This window comes from Magallana gigas, chromosome 10 (genome assembly GCF_963853765.1).
Source record: "Magallana gigas chromosome 10, xbMagGiga1.1, whole genome shotgun sequence".
NCBI classification, from domain to species: Eukaryota; Metazoa; Mollusca; class Bivalvia; order Ostreida; family Ostreidae; genus Magallana; species Magallana gigas.
The window spans coordinates 6,524,994-6,542,294 of record NC_088862.1 but is presented as its reverse complement, the minus strand read 5'-3'; the positions used below and the strand labels follow the sequence as shown (position 1 = coordinate 6,542,294).

The 17,301-nt window shown below is 33.1% G+C and overlaps 2 protein-coding genes across 4 annotated transcripts in view; one reads left to right on the top strand and one right to left on the bottom strand.

The window, feature by feature from the left end:
* LOC117683449 (ankyrin repeat domain-containing protein 17-like) overlaps positions 1-17,301 on the top strand; it is a 199,767-nt gene that overhangs the window by 44,381 nt on the left and 138,085 nt on the right. The window lies entirely within an intron of this gene.
* Positions 1-17,301, bottom strand: part of LOC136272044 (autophagy-related protein 9A-like) — a 35,127-nt gene that overhangs the window by 5,808 nt on the left and 12,018 nt on the right. For all 3 annotated transcript variants that reach the window (XM_066072797.1, XM_066072799.1, XM_066072798.1), the window contains 14 exons: positions 10,099-10,239; positions 9,147-9,282; positions 8,656-8,758; positions 8,273-8,371; positions 8,100-8,150; positions 4,772-4,856; positions 3,910-4,009; positions 3,338-3,378; positions 2,705-2,767; positions 2,518-2,592; positions 2,045-2,154; positions 1,864-1,904; positions 674-808; positions 80-268 (listed from right to left, as the gene is read on the bottom strand). In XM_066072797.1, coding sequence (XP_065928869.1) covers positions 80-268; positions 674-808; positions 1,864-1,904; positions 2,045-2,154; positions 2,518-2,592; positions 2,705-2,767; positions 3,338-3,378; positions 3,910-4,009; positions 4,772-4,856; positions 8,100-8,150; positions 8,273-8,371; positions 8,656-8,743 — 1,077 coding nt within the window. In that variant the 5' untranslated portion in view covers positions 8,744-8,758; positions 9,147-9,282; positions 10,099-10,239. The remainder of the gene's footprint in view (positions 1-79; positions 269-673; positions 809-1,863; positions 1,905-2,044; positions 2,155-2,517; positions 2,593-2,704; positions 2,768-3,337; positions 3,379-3,909; positions 4,010-4,771; positions 4,857-8,099; positions 8,151-8,272; positions 8,372-8,655; positions 8,759-9,146; positions 9,283-10,098; positions 10,240-17,301) is intronic.

The window sequence follows — 17,301 nt, the reverse complement described above, 5'->3', positions numbered from 1 at the left end:
TTGTTGTGAATTTGAGAAACTATAACACTATTTGGAAAAAAAAAATATTAGCATTGGCCATTATTACACATGTACTTACCCTATCATCCATTTTGTTGTCTCGCTTGCGGACGTCCAGCTGTGCAAAGGAACACACATCCCCCACTCCGACAACATCTACCGTAAAGTTACGGAAAAAATCCACAATCTCCATCGATTTGTGACGCAGGGAAAAGCAGAGTACTATAGGGGTAACAAGGGGACTGAGGAGCTCCTCGAATAAGTACGCCTACAACAATGATAAAAGAGTTCATTGGAAGCTTTGACTACCAACCTATTGATACATGAATCTTTATTAATAGAGGAAAATTAACTATAAATTATGAAATGACTTGCTGTACATTCTTATTTGTTATGATATACAAGAAAACAGAAATGTCCTCATACAATGTAGGAATTGTTAGAATAGTCAATATATAGAGGAATTCAAAAAGAGAGTGTTACATAGATATACAGTAAAAACAATTAAAACAAAGCACAGGGGACAGTCGATTTAGCATTGTTATAAGCATAATTTGTCATATCCAGTTTACAACATGTAATATAGTCACAGGGAACGAAAATCACTTCTCTGTAAGCATCAGTTTATAATAAGCATGCTCACTATAACTGTGTTTTACTGTATATGACTTACAACTTTGTATTGGAAAAATATGGAGAATTCATTGCGGACTTTGGATGTGTGGGCATTGCCTGACCAATCAGGAGGCATGTAGTGGACATGGGCCAAGATGTTCCTCATCAGAATCTCAGGGCAGTACACTAAATGCTGAACAAAATTGGAAAAATGAAACAAGAATATTGAGACAAATTTTACGTATATAATTTGGTCATAGCATGTCATGAACATGAAAAATGTCTGATAAAGGACTATATATGATAAGGGCCTAAAATGGCCCCCTAAAATGAACATCATCATTTTACTATCATTCTTTGTTTTCTTAGTACAGATATGTATGTGATGTGTTTTTATAATATTCATTTTGGTTCAAGTGCCCACAATTTAGAAATATGACATTGTAAAGACAACCTTTTCCCGCCATTTATGCATTTTTAGCGTAAAACAGCTTGTTTTCAAGCAGTTTTTCCTTCCGAAAACATAGAGCGCATTCTTGAACAAATAAAATATTTTAATCAGAGATGTATCTAGCCAAGACTAATAAGTGACAAAAGAATGTTCCTTGTTCAAGCATGCGCTCTATATTTCCCAATCGTAAATAGATCAGAAAAATGTCAATTTTTGGCTGATTTTGATTGAAATATACAAATGGCGTCACTTCTGACGTCATATACTGCCAGTGAGTGCAAATAAATCAAGTATATAGATGAAAAATATATTTTATATCAACTCTTCTAAAAAATTAGCTTACATTTTATTGTACCCAAAACACTTACAAAAATGGCAAATCATGGGGGCCAAATTTAACTCTTATCATATATAGTTCTTTAATAGAAATTCCAAATAATTATAAACTTTATATAGAGCAATATACAAGTAAGTTAACACTACACTAATTATTAATTTTGAAACAAAATCGAAGTTTACTAGCATCACAATCTTATATATTTTAAAGCAGCATTTGTCTTTACTGGAAAAACTTCAATTGATTCACAAAATATATTATTTACCGGTATTTGATATCATAAATATTTTCATTACTTTTTGTGTGTGTAGAAATAGACATTCAAAATTTTTCTACAGATACAGAATTATATGCATCATGTATAAACTGTTCACCACTCCCTTTATCATGCAGTTGACAATGCTTCGTGTAACTTGTCATTTTTGTTAATAACTTGGATCTAAATTCAATCATGCATTACCTCATCTGGTATAAAGACTTTACATGCTGTCACAATCAGACCTGCAAAATTGGAAATGCCACAGCTTTATTCCATCCAAATTCAGCAATAACATGACATTGTGCATAAATTAGAAATCAAAATACTTTCTTAATCTAAATTTAAAAAAAAAAAAATTGACAAAAAAGTGCACTGTGCTCACCAGCAACTGTCATGGTGGTCAGCACGTGCTCCACAGCCAGCACATCCTCATCAATCACAGTCAGCACAACCAGCACGGCCAGCACAGAACCAGCAAAGAATGCCACATTCCTGTAAGATAAGTATGCATGAAATACTCAACAATCCTGTAAGATAAGTATGCATCAAACAGCTCAACAATCCTGTAAGACAAGTATGCACGAAATACTCAACAATCCTGTAAGATAAAGCCAGCTTCAATAATACTGTCAAATGAAATACACTTGAAGAGTGTTTTACTCTTGTAAGATATAGCAAACTTAATCAAAGAGAACAATAAACCTGTATTTCTAAGATAAAATACACTTATTCTCAGGGGACAGAAAACAGCATAAACTCCATATGTTTTGATTTCAATAAAATATTAATTTTTAAACCATCTAGGTAATATTAATCATAAAGAATGAATTCAATAGCAAATAAATGCATACTTACTTGGCTAATATAACTATAAGCTGTGAAGTAAAGATATCCATGTATTTGTTGGCTAATCGATAGCCTCTATTCAGCCTTAAAAAAATCAAGAAACATGAAATTACATGTAGGTTGTATTAAACAAATATAAGATGTTTTTTAAAGGGGATTTTTACCAGGTAAACTCTCTGAGATTAATCACTCTCACCTTGCATCAAATTCATGATCAAGCTCGTTATAATGCCGTAAATAAAGTCTCGCATAATTTGACCTGTAACAGAATTTGGATGAATAAGATGATTAAAATAAATACCAAATGATTACAATCAGCGTTTGATCATTAGCAAATGTAGGGTCAAATTTACATCATAATGACTTTCTTGATTTTAAGGAGGCTAGATAGTCAAACAAATCATCAAATCTACCTCTAAACTTTTAAATATGAGATATTCTTTGTCATTAACAATAATCATAACAAAGAAAAAATACAAATACTGTAAACCTACTTTTATTCGAGTGCAAGAAATTTTTGCAAGGTTCGCGAGGGCGTATTTGTCTTGAATATTTGTTGTTGCGGACCACTATTTGCCATATAGTTATTATAAAAGAAACAAGTGTGGATAAGGCTTGGCCATGAAAATTACTCGACGCAAACCAGTTCATCTCAGGTAAATCGCGAAATAAAGTCATCACAAATATTAGTTGGTTTACAGTTTATTATATGTTGCTGTAACAATTTTCTATATCTTTATATGGAGCTCTTCATCTCAAGGAGATTTATATAGTCTAAAAATGGCAACAATCATTCAGCCCTCTTAAAATGAACATAAGATGGACCTACCATCTTCTTGATCCTAACATTGAAGGTTCTCTTTTAAGTGTCTGAAAAGTAAAATAGGCCAATTTGAATTTCAAAAACTAGAATTTCTTTTGATTTAGATTCTGTCTAATTTATCATTTTATCTAATATTTCTAAACTATATCTCCAAAGCAAGTTTCATTTTTTTTTTTTACTGAAATTGATTTTATCAAAAGTTTACAATACAAGTCAAAGTTTGACAAAATCTGTAGAAGGAAAAAAAAAGGAATAATAATTAAGGAAAAAAAAAATCAATTCCTTTTTTCAATCACAATTATTATTTTTCCATTGTTTAAAAATGTGTAAAAAAAATGTTGGTCTTTAATATGAACTACAGTCAAACTTTGTTATCTCGAACTAGATGGGACAGTTTAAAAACTTTGGGATATTAGAGTATTCGAGATATCGAGGATAAATAATTAGAAAATAAGTGGTTCAAACTTACAACTAACTTCGGCATACTAATTGTATTTGAGATATTAGTGTTCGAGATATCGAAGTTCAACTGTACATGTATATTTTTTTTTCTAAACTGCATGAAAACCATCACTTACATCCGCATATCTAAAGAAAAAGTATAGGATCTGCCATAGTAGAATGAGTGGACTAAGGGCAAAGTTTGCAATGCCGATCCATAGGATTTTCTTAGACAACCTAATTATAAAAGTGAAAAAAAAAATAATTATTATTTCAGAAAAAAAAATTCACACAAAATGTATCTTTACTTTGCAGAAACCTCTACTGGATATATTGTTGACATATGTACATAAATCAAAGATATTACAATAACATTTTTTTGTTTTTATGCAAGCATACATGTACTTTATGAAAATTTCACCGAGTCATAAAGAGAAATAACTCCTCCAACAAGTAATTCATATAAAAATACTATACAGAAAAACATTTACTCTTTTTACTTTGTCTTGATGGTATTTAATGTATAAACTTTTAATATACCTTTTAAAAATATTTGTTTTGCCTCGGACTAGAATGTCGCGACGTCATTGGATGAAACGCGTCACGTGGCTGCCTTACAAATTTCTTTAAAAGGCAAGCGTCAAAATTTATAGGGCAACATGGCGGACGTAACGTTATTTGAACTGATTTTCTACACAAACGTTTGTTTACATATCAAACTTTAGGTCCTCGACAAAACAAAACACTTATTAGCTTTGTTACTGACTGTTTAAAAAAATTTGTGGGGTCGCCTTCTATGGACTTTACCGACCCCACAAATTTCTTTAAACAGTCAGTAACAAACCTAATAAGTAATATTATAAGTGTTTTTACATTTGAAAAAAAAGTTATTCTTCAAAGAGGTTTACATTTAAACTATCGTTTCTTCAACATTCAGGAATATTGGTCAACTTTTGGTCTGAATAAACAAGATACATGTATTACATAAAGACCACTTACTCTTCTGCCAACTGTTTTCTTTTATGATAAATTTTGAATTCATCCTTCAACTTCCAGTAATTCTCAAAAGGTGACCAAGGACCCCCTATCATAGAAATAAAACATTAAATAATAAATGTCTGTCAAAAAATTAGTGAATTCTAAAGATGTACACATGCAATAAAACCAATGAAAACTATGTTGGTCAATAATCTATGTGAAAATTGAAAAACAAAAATTAAAGATATAAATATTTTGTTTTTAAAAAAATGTGCTACTACATTTTTATCATGAACTTTATGAATAACAAGAGATGTTTGTAAAACACTCATGCCCCCCTCCCTTGGAAACATTTAATTGCAAAGAAAATGAACCGAAAATGCTGCAAATAATTGAAATTTTTCTAAGCCCAAGGCACATAACTCTGTCCCTTGGAAACACATACCTGTTAACCTTTCAAAGCTGCTATGTGGGAGAATCTCCCCCTTACCAACTTGGCTAAGGGGGAGATTTTGTGTAAACGACGTTTTTTCACGTGAAATGCAAATATATATTAAAAATACTGTTAGATACCTTATTTTACCAATGTAATTAATGCATTTGCAGTTATTTTAAATTTTATTAATTCTATGACTACCAGTGTGCAATTACAACTTGTGTTGCTGTACAAATTCAGAAAACTATTATTTTGTTTGCATGGTACAATGCAAGAAGTCAATAGTGCCACTTTTAATATATTAAAGTCTTTCTATTGTTCAGTATTGAACCATCACTGCATGCTGACATCTAGGGTAAACACAGAAAATTTATTTTGCCTATTTTGAATTTGCAGTGAAACCCAGTTAAGAAAATACCAGAAAATAATATTCATTAAAATTATTTTTTGCCTTATATATAGGATAGATTTTTAATTCACAAAACAATTTGAACATGTATTTCTCCAGTATCATTTAAAAATGATCTCTGTTGTAACAGGTCGGGTACACTACCTTATATGGAGAGCATTATTTAACACGTGACAGTATTTTCATCAAACAGATTCTCCAATCCAGTGAATGAGTTGCAATGCATGACGGTCTACAACGCGTTTACGATTCAACAGACGCACGTGGTTTTTGTCTGTTTTATTCACAATATTTAATTGCTTGCCGGAATGTTTGTACATCTTGATTTTTACTTTAGAAGGCAAAAAAGGAAAGATTACGTACCATTAACTTTGTTCCATGCTCACATTGAAAAATACTGTTGTTTTAGTTGATCAATTGTTGCTTTAAAAATGAACAGTATCAAACGACTGACAAACATACGCATACAAGTACAAACAGGTTTTGATAAGAAAAAACTGCACAATTGTGTATTGGTGACTTTATCATTGTGCACTAGAAATAAATACAGGTAACTGTACATTTTTAACATACGTGAATAGCCACGGTAGTAGAAATGCACAAATATAAAAACGCAGAAGCGCAAGCTGTGCAGCATATAGTATTTTGTCCGTTAAGCATTCTGATGAATGTCCCTGAAGAAAATATCAACGTGCAATCTAATAATGTTGTCTCAAATATGGGATATCACGTGAAAAAACGGTACTCACTGCCTCTAATTCTATAGGACGTACCTCTCTTTTGAACGTTGACAATGGGATATTTAAATAGGTTGATATAAGTCCTCATATGCAATATTTTTTAAATGTGAGCATAGAAATTGAAGTTCAGACATAATTGTCCATATCAATTTCATAAATTCTGAAAAATCATTCAAAATGAGTTTCCAAAGGACAATTCAGAATGGTATATATTTTCAATACGATTTGTATACACTAAAACTTGTAGTAACCCACAATGCCTTGCGACTCATTCACCTGATTGGTTTGTCGATAAAAGAAAACAGATGGCTAATTTAGTATGCAAATTTATGCCGACGTCACAAAATATAGTGGTCTCGACCTGTGTAATGTCTATAGCATCCCTGTAATTCATAGTACCGGTACTATAAACTTTAAAAACTCTTGTGAAATGCTTTTACACTTTTTCCTCGAGCTTCACTTTATTGGTAGCTTGTATAAATACTCAGTGTTCCAAACTCACTTTGATTTTTACCGACCGTGCTGGCCAGACAGAATTAGTCACGACTCACTGCACGTGGCTTGGGTGCTTTACCTGTGCACCTGTTAAGTGACACCACTGGCTGTTATTGTTTTCTTTGGTGTTACAGAGTAAAATCAAGATGTTTTAAGCTTTCACTTATTTTTTTATAAGGCATATGCATAACTAAATACGTAACTGATTTAAGTCAAAACCGGAAGTAATCGTAAAAAGTAAACTGGGCTATAACATGTCATGCTATGATCACGGTAGACATTACTTGGATGGATTTTGATATATCCAAGCTACACAGCAGCTTTTTGAGTTCAAAATCAGAGAAAAAAACCCGCAGTGGATGTTGAAATTTGCATGTAAAGATTCAGAATTTGGGGGGGGCATGGGGAAGACAAATACGATTGCGGGAGAAATTTGTCTCCCGCGCGGGAGATAGGTTGGATGCGGGAGATCTTGGATTTTTAGGCCGTTTTGCGGGAGTCTCCCGCGCAATGTGGGAGGGTTAACAGGTATGGAAACATCTGCGAAGAAAATGAACCGAAACTGCTGCAAATAATTGAAATTTTCTAAGCCCTAGGCACATAACTCTGTCAAAAAATGCTTGATCGTACCCCAAATTAAGCTTGACCTAGATATTATTATGATAAACCAAGTACATCAAATTTCATTTCAATATGTGCATCCTCTGCGAAGAAAATGTGCTGAAAATGCAAATAATAAGTCCAAGGCACATAACTCTGTCGAAAATTGCTCGATTGTATCCAATATCAAACTTGACCTAAATATTACTATGATAAATCTGTAAAACAAATTTCATTTCAATATGTGCATCGTCTGGGAAGAAAATGAACTGAAACTGCAAATAATAGGAGTTTTTCTACGTCTAAGGTGCATAACTCTGTCGAAAATTGCTCAATCGTACCCAAAACCAAACTTGACCTAGATATTATTATGATAAACCTGTATATCAAATTTCATTTCAATATGTGCATCCTATGTGAAGAAAATGAACAGAAACTGTTGGTTGGCCAACCGACAGACAGCAGCAAATCAATATGCTCTCTCTTCTTCGAAGGGGGGGGGGGGGCATAAAAACTATTTCAAGAATGTAGTCTGAGTATACACTGAGGTGTATGTCAAAAAGTGTTCTTTTCAAGAACAAGCAACAGTTACAAAAACATAATGGACATTTTTCTAAAAGATAAAAATCTTCCTCTCATATAACTATTATTACATGTATATGTACTTACAGAAGAGCAAGAAGTCCAGATTGTATTTCAATCCAATGCTGTAGAAAGCACTGCAAACAAAAATCACAGTGTCATTCAATCTACATGTATTAAAGTGTCATTTTGTTACACTGAATAATCTTTCAAATAAATACATTTTGTCATTGAAAACAGAGGAATTACGGTCACCTATCATTCCCCCATTAAGGGAATGCTATGTTTAAATGGAAGTAAGGATTTCCTCTCCATGGCAATCATGTAGTTTTTGAACCTGAGTATCCGGTGGTATATGTCTGTAAAATAACCGGTAAAGTCTTAGGCAAAATTTTGTGCATAAATACATATGCATTCTTTTTCCATGTTCATAAAGTAGCATTATGCTACAAGTGAAAATATCAACTTGCTAAATAAAATACATGTATTTGTATGTGGAACACTGATTTCAGCCAGGCTTCTGCTGGTGAATACACTACTAAATCAGCTCTGTGAGCTTCTTCTGTTTATGAATATACACTTAAACATTATTTACTGTACTTACCCAGCTATGTGAGCTCTTGCTCATAGATACATAACTTACCCAGCTCTGTGAGTTCCTGTTTATGAATACACATCTGCTGTTCTTTCTGGACCTCCAGAAGCCGGCGCTGGACTTCATGCCAAGTCATGTTTGTCAAATCAGTCTACAATCATACAGGAGTCTCTTAATACATGTATATCATCTTCACAGAACATTAAAACTTGGAAATGATTTTCACATTGGTCCTAATAATAGAAATCCCCTATTCAGAATGTATTATAGGTTATTTTGTATACATGTGCATTTTCACATTTTATCTTACTGGTACACAATTATACAAATTATATACCTTTTAAAAGTTATTTAGGAGTTTGACTTATTAAAGTTTCATGCAATACTTTTTTTTCTTTCGTTTTACAAAATTTTTGCATCATTTTATTGATTCTTTTAAACACATTATGTGTGTAAAAGACACCTCAAATCAAAACACTTTTCTACCAAATTAGAAATGAAACCTAAATTATCTATGAAGAATTTCTACCAGAACTTACAGTAGTTATGTGGACGGCAGTGAGATAAAAGGAGCGAATCTCCCAGTACTTAAAGATGTTGTATAGAACCTTGATCAGTCGGAAAACCCAAATGGCAAAAGCCACAAGCAAACAGACAGTGATCCCAAAGTCAAACCTACAATGAACAATTGACATATCATATAATTAGTAGGAAAAGGCATCTTTAGACTTAGTGATTTCTTTCAATGATAAATCTTCACGATGAATGTTAAGCCTTATTGGTTGTATATTACACACTACACATGAATACTGATTATGTAACTGGTATGAGTTACAATGTACATGTATATGAAACAGGTAAAAATAGTAGTCAATGGTATGTAAGTAGTCTGAGTTAATATGTAAATGGTCTAAGGTACAGGAAGGTAAGAGTCTGAGGTACTGTAAACGTATTACATTTGGCTGTGTATTCTATTAAGCGATTTTGGCAGAAATCGCCGTCCGCTATATCAAGTACACCGCAAAATGTAAAATTCATTAATAGATAAATAGGTACAATCACATATGCACTATTTCAAATCCACGCTAACTTGTTAAAAAATCATATTCCACCAAATATCGTACAAGCTAATTATAATACGTTTACAGTATGTTACTACATATAGTCTGATGTACATGTTCTTAATTGTCTGAGGTATGTAATTTGAATGAAATATGTTAATGAGTATGTTACTATCTGTAATATGCTACAAGTGTAAGGTACATAGCAAGTTTGAGGTATTTTACAAATCCTTAAGGTATGCAAGTAGTTTGAGGTTAATTTGTATGTTACTAGTCTGAGGTTTGTTAATAGTAAAATATATGTACCAGTTATTAGCCTCAATAGCCTGATGTACGTAACAAGTGTTGGATAAGTTAACACATAGCCATTACATTGTAAAGTATTTTATAGAACAACTAAAAACAAGTAGATAAACAGCAAAAAACCTACTCTTGAACACACTGGCCGAAAGGTGCGACCGCTTCAGGAATGGTGACTTTGTGCGTGTCATTCTTAGAGTTGACTAACAGGATGTCATAGTTCACACACTCCAATAGGAAGGTTTAGAAACCCATCACGAAAACAAATTGTCTGCATGCAAACAGAGGGAAAAAAATGAAATAACAAATACTGAATTCTTGATAGTACGGGAAATTAGTATTAAACTGATATATTGATTATATACACTAGTTTAAGATATATGAATATCAAGTGCAAGCTATGTAACTAGTTTTAGGTATGCTACTGGTTTAAAGTATAAAAAGATAGAAGTCTGAGATAAATATTCAAGAATGATGTAGATGTATATTATCAGTCTATGAGGAATGTTTAATAGTGAAACATGAAGTGACTATAACTTTAGAGATGTTACTATGTACATGTAACCAAGGTATGTAACATGTCTGAGGGATGTTCGCAATGTATGTAACTGTAATGAAGTATGTTACTAGTCTATTGTATGTACTAGTAGCCTGTCCAATGTATGTAATTAGTTTAAGATATAAAACTGTAAAGCCTATGCATTATAAAGTTAATACAACAACTAGAAACCAGAACATCGTAAACTGCAAAACAACAACAAAACAACTGTGGCAGTATACATGTACCTACTCTTGAACACACTGGCCTAAAGGCAACGCTGCCTCAGGAGTTGTTACCTTGTGCGTATCATTCTAAGAGTTTGCAAACAGGATGTCATAGTTTGTCCAAAAAAAAAACAAAAAACAAAAAACAACAAAAAACCAAATGATAGAACTTAAAAGTAACACTAATGTTAAATAGTATTGAATTCTAGTGTTATAAACGTGTGCCTTTTACTAGTTAACCTTTCATGATCTTGCCGGTCAATTTAAATGGTGAGTCAATTTTTCACATCATATCACTTAAAGTTGAGTTTTGTGTCTTGTGTAAGTACATAAAGGATCAACTATAAATGATGCACAGAAGCTTGACATCTGTTCAAACATATTAATAAATGATACTTGTGCATTTAAGTTTCCATGTTCCATGCAAAAAGTGACTTTTTTAAAGTAATATTTTCCTTGAAAAGAATTAAAATGATTAAAATGTTGTCCAAGAAAGCGACAAAGTGGAACTGACTTTCACTTGATGAATTACTTGCTGGTCATACAACAAACGTTTCCCAGGTTTTATTACCATATCCTCTACAAATATATTTCGACCAGTACCTACATCAGGTGTAATACATTGCTAACCATCATAAACACAAATTCCCCCGCCGATCATAATGGTAGACGCGAGTATAGAAGTCGGTTTTATCAATCTAGACATACTATATTCAATGAATAAAAAAATAATGACATACATGTATTTGAAAGTCGTATGACTTTTGAAGAACATTGAAAGAGTTTATAAATCTTCAATAATTTACACAATATCATGTAAACCTATACATTGATGCATCTCCTCAAACCACTATTTAATAGCTTTTTTTAAATGGGAGAGAAAAGAGCAATGAACATGCATGTTCGGTGTTTAAAACTTTAATATTAATTTCCTTATTAAAACGATTTTTGTATAAGGTTGTAGGAGATAAAATTTGAAGCTTCAATTTTCTGAATTTTTCGTTTCTAAAAAAGTTTAAAGCTAATAAAAATCATATCTAAAAATTTGAGATAGATAGGTTATTTGTTGACCATTAAATCTACTTTTAAAAGTTCATAAATGTAGGTCTCTATGACTCAGAGTGTCCCGGTAACTATTACGGAACGGACTGTATTCTGAATTTTGGAAAATGATGGGGGAACGTACAGTACAGCTCACGAGTATCCCGACAAAAACACCGACCACCGTGTTTGAAAGTCCACGCTGAACGTGGAAGTGTCGGACCTTTGACCTATTGTTCTCTTTTACGGCCACGGAACGAGAAAAAACGCGGTGCGACACGGTGCAACGCGATGCAACACGGACAATAACACGGTGTAACACGCGGTGAAAAAAGGAGGATTTAGGAATAAAACTTATATAAAGAATAAAATATTTATTGATATACGTAAGAGAATGAAAGAAAAAGACAAAGAAATAGAAATAAATAATATTTTTAGGCACGCAATTTTCAGACGTATGTGATTGTTACGGTTGATTTTTGTTGATATTAAAAATCGATATAGCCCACATAAAGGTTTGATCAATTAAAATACTTAAACTTTCTTTTCCTTTTTAACATTCAAATACACGGTTCCATAAGTTTTTGTTTCAGTCCGTTTTTAAACGTAGTAGTAATCGTAGTTACTGTAGTTTGGCAGTTTCAATAGTGCATAGAACCATAACTGTGATCTTTTCTCACTTATACTCTATTCAACGATAACAAATCTATTGGGTTGTCGAAAACAAATGTACTTTCTCTAAGTAATATAATTATACAGCTTTATATCTAATATATTTTCAAATTGTCTTTCTTTTATACATATGTGTGATGTACTTGTCCATGTAGACTAAGTACCGCACGGTACATATTCATAGCGCTAAGAATCCGTGGATCGATACTTGATATTTTTTTTTATTTCATCTTTATAGCAACTTGAGTTTAGAAATTATTTGTGTTCCAAGAAACTACAGTTTACTCAGTATTGCAATAATTACTGTTTGATTGTTTAATGATCGTCATATAAGAGAGAGAGAGAGAGAGAGAGAGAGAGAGAGAGAGAGAGAGAGAGAGAATATACCAGTATGAGTTTGATTTAAGTACATTTTACTTGTAATTCAGTGTAATAAGTTAGATTTATAGTTTCCATTATATTGAACCCTTTTCCTAAAATTGCGATAGAATATATATGTACAGTCAGGGTCCACGTGCTATCTCTGTCAATTAAATCAGCCCGCGAGATAGACCACGTGCTCCTTCCATGATATGGAAAAATGCCGTTCTATTGTTTTTTTTAGTCCGCAAAATAGAAAAATGTTTAACATTGAAGTATTCAGTGTTTGAAATGTTAAGTTTCTTTATTCTTATACTGCATGTATGAGGGTTGGAATATTACGTTGTAAAATCTCTCTCTCTCTCTCTCTCTCTCTCTCTCTCTGTACTTTTGTGCAATCATTTTAGAATTATCAGAGTTCTATTTGTATGAATTTAATTCATTTATTTTAGATCCATGGTTTTAATAACGATTTCAACACAATGACTAAAAGTTTGTAAAGTTCACGATGTAATAAGATTTTTCGTTAAAATTTCGACGCTATTTCACATCAATAAAGTTGTGTGTTCTAAATGCTTGCAAAAAGTGACCGGTATTATCTCATTCATCTTTTTAATCAATCAGGTTTTTTTCGTACATACATGTATGTGTACCCGGTAAATAATTTCTTATCGCAAGTTAATACTTTGAAATTCCCGCATTTATAGAGATGCTGAATTGTTCCCCGGATCCATGCGCCGATACTCTTACGTGTAGTTGTTTGTGTACATATCTACAGACAATTTTGTTTGTTTGTTAGAGATTAGGAAAAATCACTGAACTAACAAAGTAGAAGTAAGATATATTCAGACCATACACACGACGGGTTGTGATGAGTTACCAAACAGGTGTTCGCGGAAAGGTGTGAATAACGGCATCTCGAGTACACCTGTTCAGACGTCCAAATATACACAAAGTTAGATGTAAATCGCAATGACACCTAACAAGACAGACAATTATGGAGGGTAATCGTGTTCAAAAATCCAGACATGTAAACTTGTAAATCCGAATATGCAATCGTGTTGATGTGTGAGCCTGAGCATGAATATGTGTAATTCTGATCGTGTAACCTATAAAACTCGGGCATAAACACGTGTAAGATTTGACTCAGTTCCTTCGCATGATGCACATTTTGCAACTTTATTGTTTACATTAGTTAATTAAACCTTCAACTTTTCACACTTTCAATCCGTAGTTTCTGCGTTTGTAACTTCAGGCTCGGCGATAGCACATCTGACATGATACAAATTGACAAATGTAAAGTCTACAAGTTTGTCGAATTTTGACATGACCTTATATGGCAACTGCCTTGCTGCGGGAAAAGGCATGCATGCCGTAACCGCCTGACCGGAATGAACGAAAAATAAACATAATATTCAGGAATATTAAGCAATAAGCTTTTAATGAACGACACCTTTTCTATCGAAAACACCGGTATTATTTTTAGAAAAAAAATTGAGGTATGATTGAAACTGGACCAAACAGGAAGAGGTTCATGTAGAAAAAAAAATCGTTGCTGATGTGACGAATGCGCTAATTTCCGTAATATAATTCTCATGGTAATATAAAAGGAAATGCCTAATATATTATACCTCTAAAAAAAAAATTGACATGTAATAGCGAGCGCAGCTCGCCGGCGCGCAGCGCCGGCGCGAAGCGAACTCTACCGGCAAGGCGTGTGTGAATAGAAAATTCGGACTAGTTGCACATTCATTCAACGGATTTTTTTGGCGTCAGTAAATCGGACCAGTAATGCATCGTTTTAATCGTCCCAGTAGTTCCCTGTAATCATGGCAATTTTTATCACTTCACACTCTCACGAGAATCAGCAAGACAAATTTAGACAGTAAAAACAATAACGATGTAAGCGACATACAGTCAATGTTACCTCTAAAGTTCACCTCAGTACACTTTCAATCAAAAATAATCGTGTGACGTCACAAACGTTTACACATTGATCCGATATATTTTTTCGGAGTCAGTAAATTTTGACCCACAATTCATAGTACCAATGGTTTCCAACCTCACGTTCCAACATCACGTTTTCCCGAGAATCAAAGTAAAACCTTTGAAAAGCTTATAAGATGTGTAATTTTAAGAACATCATGCTTTTTAAGTAAATAAAACAGTATACTTCGCACACTTTTATTTCTCAAGGGAATTTTAAAGAGTAAGACGACACTTAACCAACGTCAGCTTTGACGTCACAATAAGCACTGATAAGGGGAAATTACTCTAATTGAAGTTAGCCTATTGTAAATCTGCTGAAATGACAAAATCCTCTCAAAATCTTGCAAAGGCTAAGATAAAGAACAGCTGACGAATAAGGACATTTCTTCAGATACAGGAAACAGTTGTAAATTGCACTAATTTGGATGAATGCTCACAAATATTTTATTCACTATAATTACGGTAATTTCCTGAAACGTAACGTTATACGTAGCAGCGCCTTTTTTTCAAGGGGGTGGGTGGGTGGATGGCAGCCTCATCCAAAAAATCTTTGCAAGCAAAAAGAAAAATAAATCATAAAAAATTCTAATCCTTCAGCTCTTTAGCAGTTCAATGGTTTCTTTATTTTCACTTCCATTTATTACATGCGGGGGGGGGGGGGGGGGGGGGACAACACCATGTTCTTTTAACATGATAAGCAAATATTTTTAAGCGTAAATTAAAAATAAAATTAAACATTAATTATTTTTTTTAAGTGGAGGGGCAAATCCATGGTAAGTCGATTTTCTATGTATAAATTGACAAAAATGAAAAAAAATTTAGCATGGGGGGAGCTCTATGATGAGTCAAGTTTTATATGTAAGTTTAAGAAAAAATGTCTACTGCAAAAAAAGGGAAATCAATCAATCAATCATAATCACAATCACTTTAAAAGAGGAGATGCAGTGCAATGAATATTTATATATTAAAATCTTTATTATTTAACAACATTGTATCTGAGATTAAACTATTGTTCTACATATAAATAAATAAATTATAACAAATCTTATAAACTATGAATAATGAAAATTTACTGAAAAATAGGTATGTTTTATTTTTTGGCATTCAAATTTCACGTTGTTAATTTTATTTTATTAATTTATTATAATTCATTGTTTGATCACATGCTGTGCTCGCCCCAACGGTCGCACCGTAAAACATATTATAAACTGGAATATAAGTAAATACGTACTCTTTTCTAGAAATGAGACGGATCAAGAAATTTCCTAAGGGTGTAAATTTATACATTTTGAGCGGCATGGGGTTCGAAGACCGCCGTGAGGTCCCATGTAACTCCAATGCTTCTGAATTCTAAGAATTTTGAGAGTGAATTTTTAACTGGGTTTCTGATTATTGAAATAGTAAAAATTGCAGACGGGCGAGTGGCTGTCAAAAAGATACCCTATTTGTACCGATAACTCCTCGAACAGTTTTCAAGATAGGAAGTTGTTCTTTTGCAGATCATTTACACGTATATATCAGAAGTATGCAAACTGCTAGAATTTTGATTTCTGTTAATTTATAAAAATATCATCTGTTGAACTTAGTCATTTTTGGGCAAAAACATTGCATAAAGAGTACCCCATTTTTACTCTTGTTATTTGTCTGAATTAGTTAGAATAAACGACCTGCAAGGATTTGGTAATTTTTCGCGGAAAAATTTATGCTTCTTTACATGTTTTTATACTTTTTGTTGTTGCAGGCACGTAGCATCGTTTTTGAAAGTGGGGGGGGGGGGGGGCAGGCTCATCCAAAAAATCTTGACAGGCAAATAAAAAAAAAAGGAAAAAGGTTTCTTTCCAAAATTCTGAAAATCCTAATCCGAGGGGGGGGGGGGATACCTTAACTACAATTTCACTGATTATGTCCTTCAATTCAATTTTTTACATTGTCCAAAAAAAGTGGGGGGGGGGGGGGGGGGCAACTCCTTGTTAATTCATTTTTTTTATATAAATTTAAGCAAAAAAGTGGGGGGGGGCATACCCCCCTGCCCCCCCCCCCCCCTCCGATGCTACGTGCCTGTGTTGTGTAAGTGAAAGATAAATAATAACACAATCTTCAATAATAATAAAAAAAAAAACTAGCGCATATTTTTTGTGCGCCGTAAATTGAAGTTTTACTATGGGAGGCACTGTAGCTCAAAGATCGTCCATCTGTATTATTAGACAGGGAGCTACAGACCTGCAGCTAGTTCACAAGTGGCTGTAAAGCTGTATTATACTAGCTCTCCAGAATATTTTTATCAGCCAACTTCACAAAATGAGTCTGTATTGAACCGACATTCAGGACGTCATACTCAATCCCGTAATAATTGCTTAAAATAATTTTTAAAAAATGTCAATTTTTACCTGCATGCATGATAGGCTTTTTTTTCCTATATATTGCCGACAATGCAAAGAAACAATTCTCAAAATAATTTATACACATTTTAATTTCACGACAGTTAACCTTATCTTTGGAATTTTTA